The 4,189-nt window shown below is 53.1% G+C and overlaps 1 protein-coding gene and 1 long non-coding RNA gene across 2 annotated transcripts in view; one reads left to right on the plus strand and one right to left on the minus strand.

Moving 5' to 3' along the window:
* Nucleotides 1–944, plus strand: part of LOC108448624 (LIM homeobox transcription factor 1-alpha-like) — a gene marked incomplete at its 5' end in the record, with an annotated part of 4,660 nt that extends 3,716 nt beyond the window's left edge. Inside the window, one exon of the mRNA XM_017742320.1 lies at nucleotides 571–944. Coding sequence (XP_017597809.1) covers nucleotides 571–861 — 291 coding nt within the window. The remainder of the gene's footprint in view (nucleotides 1–570) is intronic.
* A 1,538-nt stretch (nucleotides 945–2,482) lies between these two features.
* On the minus strand, nucleotides 2,483–3,388 carry LOC108448627. The gene is made up of 3 exons (XR_001864581.1): nucleotides 3,374–3,388; nucleotides 3,220–3,291; nucleotides 2,483–2,718 (listed from the first exon to the last, which is right to left on the minus strand). It is a non-coding gene; the product is annotated as an uncharacterized LOC108448627 (long non-coding RNA).
* Nucleotides 3,389–4,189: the final 801 nt, after the last annotated feature.

Here is a 4,189-nt window from a genome sequence, read left to right on the forward strand (position 1 = left end):
AATGACCCCCCTGCAGCTCCATCCCTACGGTACCCAGGGAATGCCGGGAATTCTGGGAATTCCGGGAATGGGGAATAGGGAATGACCCCCCCCCACACAGCTCCAGCCCTACAGTAACTCTGGAATTCTGGGAATTCCGGGAATAGGGAATGGCCCCCCTGCAGCTGCATCCTTATGGTAGTGCTGGAATTCTGGGAATTCCGGGAATGGGGAATAGGATAGAGATGGGAGTGGGATGGGATTGGATCTCATGGTTTGAGATGGGATGGATCAGGAATGGGATGGGATGGATTGGGATTGGGATGGAAATGGGGATAAGGAATGGGAATGGGATGGGAATGGGATGGGAATGGGAACGGGATGGATCAGGAATGGGATGGGGTGGATCGGGATTGGGATGGGAATGGGATGGGAATGGGATGGGATGGATCGGGAATGGGGATAAGGAATGGGATGAGGATGGGATGGATCGGGATTGGGATGGATCGGGAATGGGATGGGATGGATCGGGAATGGGAATGGTCGGGATTGGGATGGGATGGGAATGGGATGGAGATGGGATAAGGAATGGGATGGGATGGATCGGGAATGGGAATGGATGGGAATGGGATGGGATGGATCGGGAATTCCAAGCCCCTGTCCCTGCGCTCCCCCCTCTCCCTTTCCCACCTTTTCCCGCTTTTCCCAGACTCCGAGGGAGTTTTCCAGGAGCTGCCCGGGGACGCTCTGGGATCCCTGGGCGAGCTCCTGATTCCCGCCGAGAATTCCCAGCAGCTGCTGCGCCTCGGGAGCGCCGCGGAGCGCGCCGGGAACGCCATCGACCGCCTCTGCTCCATGCACAGCTCCTACTTCAGCTCCTGACCCGCCAGCCCCAAACCCCAATCCCCAATTCCCACATCCCCAAAATTCCCAAATCCCCAAAATCCCCAAATCCCAAATCCCCAAATCCCAAATCCCCAAAATCCCAAATCCCCAAATTCCCAAAATCCCCAAATCCCCAAAATCCCAAATCCCCAAAATCCCCGAAATCCCAAATTCCCAAATCCCAAATCCCCAAATTCCCAAATTCCCCAAAATCCCCAAATCCCGGCGTTCCCAGCCCAGGAATCCCAAAAATCCCTCCTGGGAATCCCACGGGAATTCTGATTCCACTCTGGAGCTGGAGGATGCCGGGAATCCCCAAAAATCCCTCCCGGGAATCCCACGGGAATTCCTGTCCCGCCTGGGATTCTTGGAATCTCTTCCCGATCCCAAGCGGGGACGGCTCTGGGATTTTTTGGGAGGGGAAGGAGGGAGATTTTTCCCAAAAAAACCCCAAAAAATGGAGATTCCCGGGATGGGATTTTCCCAGATTGAGGAATTCTGGCCCCAGAAGAGCTCCAGAGGATCCCAAATCCTGGAATTCCGGGCTGGGAATGGGATTTCCAGGCCAGGACCCTCCGGATTCGGGATGGACGGGAATTTGGAGGGAATTTGGAGGAATTCCCATTGGAATTGTGGCGAATTTGGTGTTTTATTCCCAAAAATTCCGGAGCCGGAATTCCCAGGATTCCCAGAACCGTGCTGTGCTGATGGTTTTTTTGGGAATTTTTTTTCAGGGAATTCTTTGGGAATTCTTTCTTTTTTTTTATTTTTTGCATGTCCGGTGGGAAATAAATCCCGGAAAAAAACCAAAAAAAACCATGGAAAAGTTTCGGGAATTCAGAGAATTCGCCCGGGGCTGGGAATGGGATTCCTGGGAATTCTGGGGCCGTTCCGGGACTTTTGGGGATTTTTTGGGATGGAATTCCCGAGGTGCAGCAGCTCCCGTGAGGGTTGGGAAGGCTCCTGGAATTCCCAGGGTTTTTCCTTTTCCATGGAAAACCGTGACTCCGATCCCAAAGAATTCCCGTGGTCCCAGGAGATTCCCAAAAAAAAAAGCCCAAAAAACTGGGTGGAAAATGCCGAGGAAAAGCTGGAAAAGAGGGAAAAGGTCGGGAAAAAAAGAGGGAAAAGGTGGGAAAAAAGGAGGGGGAGAAATGGGAAAAGCTGGAAAAGAAAAGAGGGAAAAGGTGGGATAAGGGGGGGGAAAAGCTGGAAAAAAGAGGGAAAAAATGGGAATAAGAAGAGGGAAAAAAATGGGAAAAGCTGGGAAAAAAAGAGGGAAAAGTTGGGAAAAAAAGAGGGAAAAGGTGGGAAAAATGGGGAAAAAAGCTGGAAAAAAGAGGGAAAAGATGGGAATGAAATGAGGGAAAAGGTGGAAAAGAAAAGGTGGGAAAAATGGGGGGGGAAAGGAGGGAAAAGGTGGGAAAAAAAGGAAAAACTGGGAATAAAAAGAGGGAAAAACTGGGAATAAAAACAGGGAAAAAATGGAATAAAAGGAGGGAAAAAATGGAATAAAAGGAGGGAAAAGATGGGGAAAAAAAGAGGAAAATACTGGGAATAAAAAGAGGGAAAAGATGGAATAAAAAGAGGGAAAAACTGGGAATAAAAAGAGGGAAAAGCCGATTTTTGGGTCCCATCCCGAAGATTCCCGGGCGGATCCCACTGGAATTTTTTATTTGCCAAATTCTTTGGGATAAAACCCTGGGAATCCCCAGGGAAAGGGGGAGCGGGGCCGTGCCCCCACCCCAGGGCTCCTTTTCCAGGGGGAAAATCCGAGGATTTCTTGGGAGGAGATTCCGGAAGGTTCCGAGGCTTTCCCGGCGTTCCCGGAGGAGTTTTAATTCCAGGGATTCTCTGGGGAGGGAAGGAAAAAAAAGCCACATTTTTATCCCAAATTTCCTTTGGGAAATTCCTTTTTCCATCTTTTCCCCATGAAATTGGGACCTGGGGGTATTTTAGGGGGTTCGAGTCCCAACTTTCATCCCAAATTTTATCCCAAATTTCCTTTTCCCGGCGTTTCCCGAGGGGGGAAGGGACAGGGCCACATTCGGGGGGGTTCTAATCCCGATTTTTATCCCGGATTTCTTTCCCAAAAATCCTTTTCCCATTCTCTCCTGAGGAAAAACGGGAGCATTCGGGGTGTCCTGACCCCGATTTTATCCCAAATTTCCCTCCTAAAATTCCTTTTCCCACCATTTCCAGAGAAAATCCGGACCTGGGTTTATTTTAGAGGGTTCGAATCCCGACTTTTATCCCAAATTTTATCCCAGATTTCCCAGGCCCACATTTGGGGGACAGGGCCATTTTTGGGGTTCGATTCCTGCTTTTATCCCAAAATTCCGGCTCCAGACTCACCTCCAGGGGTGCCCCCGGGGGTGGCACCGAGGGGACATCGGGGATGGCACTGGGGGTGGCAGAGGGGACACTCTGGGCACAGAGCAGGAGGGGACAGGGCCGTTTTGCGGGTTCAATTCCTGCTTTTATCCCACAATTCCGGCTCCAGACTCACCTCCAGGGGTGGCACCGGGGGTGGCACCCGAGGGGACATCAGGGATGGCCGGGGGGGTGGCAGAGGGGACACTCTGGGCACAGAGCAGGAGGGGACAGGGCCGTTTTGCGGGTTCAATTCCTGCTTTTATCCCACAATTCCGGCTCCAGACTCACCTCCAGGGGTGGCACCGGGGGTGGCACCCGAGGGGACATCAGGGATGGCCGGGGGGGTGGCAGAGGGGACACTCTGGGCACAGAGCAGGAGGGGACAGGGCCGTTTTGCGGGTTCAATTCCTGCTTTTATCCCACAATTCCGGCTCCAGACTCACCTCCAGGGGTGGCACCGGGGGTGGCACCCGAGGGGACATCAGGGATGGCCGGGGGGGTGGCAGAGGGGACACTCTGGGCACAGAGCAGGAGGGGACAGGGCCGTTTTGCGGGTTCAATTCCTGCTTTTATCCCAAAATTCCAGCCCCAAACTCACTTCCAGGGGTTCCAAACTCACCTCCAGGGGTGGCACCGGGGGTGGCACCCGAGGGGACATCAGGGATGGCACTGGGGGTGGCAGAGGGGACACTCTGGGCACAGAGCAGGAGGGGACAGGGCCATTTTTGGGGGTTCAATTCCTGCTTTTATCCCAAAATTCCAGCCCCAAACTCACTTCCAGGGGTTCCAAACTCACCTCCAGGGGTGGCACCGTGGGTGGCACCCGAGGGGACATCAGGGATGGCACTGGGGGTGGCAGAGGGGACACTCTGGGCACAGAGCAGGAGGGGACAGGGCCATTTTTGGGGTTCAATTCCCACTTTTATCCCAAAATTCCAGCCCCAAACTC

The sequence above is a fragment of the Corvus brachyrhynchos genome, unplaced genomic scaffold, assembly GCF_000691975.1.
Source record: "Corvus brachyrhynchos isolate BGI_N302 unplaced genomic scaffold, ASM69197v1 scaffold248, whole genome shotgun sequence".
Lineage (NCBI taxonomy): Eukaryota > Metazoa > Chordata > Aves > Passeriformes > Corvidae > Corvus > Corvus brachyrhynchos.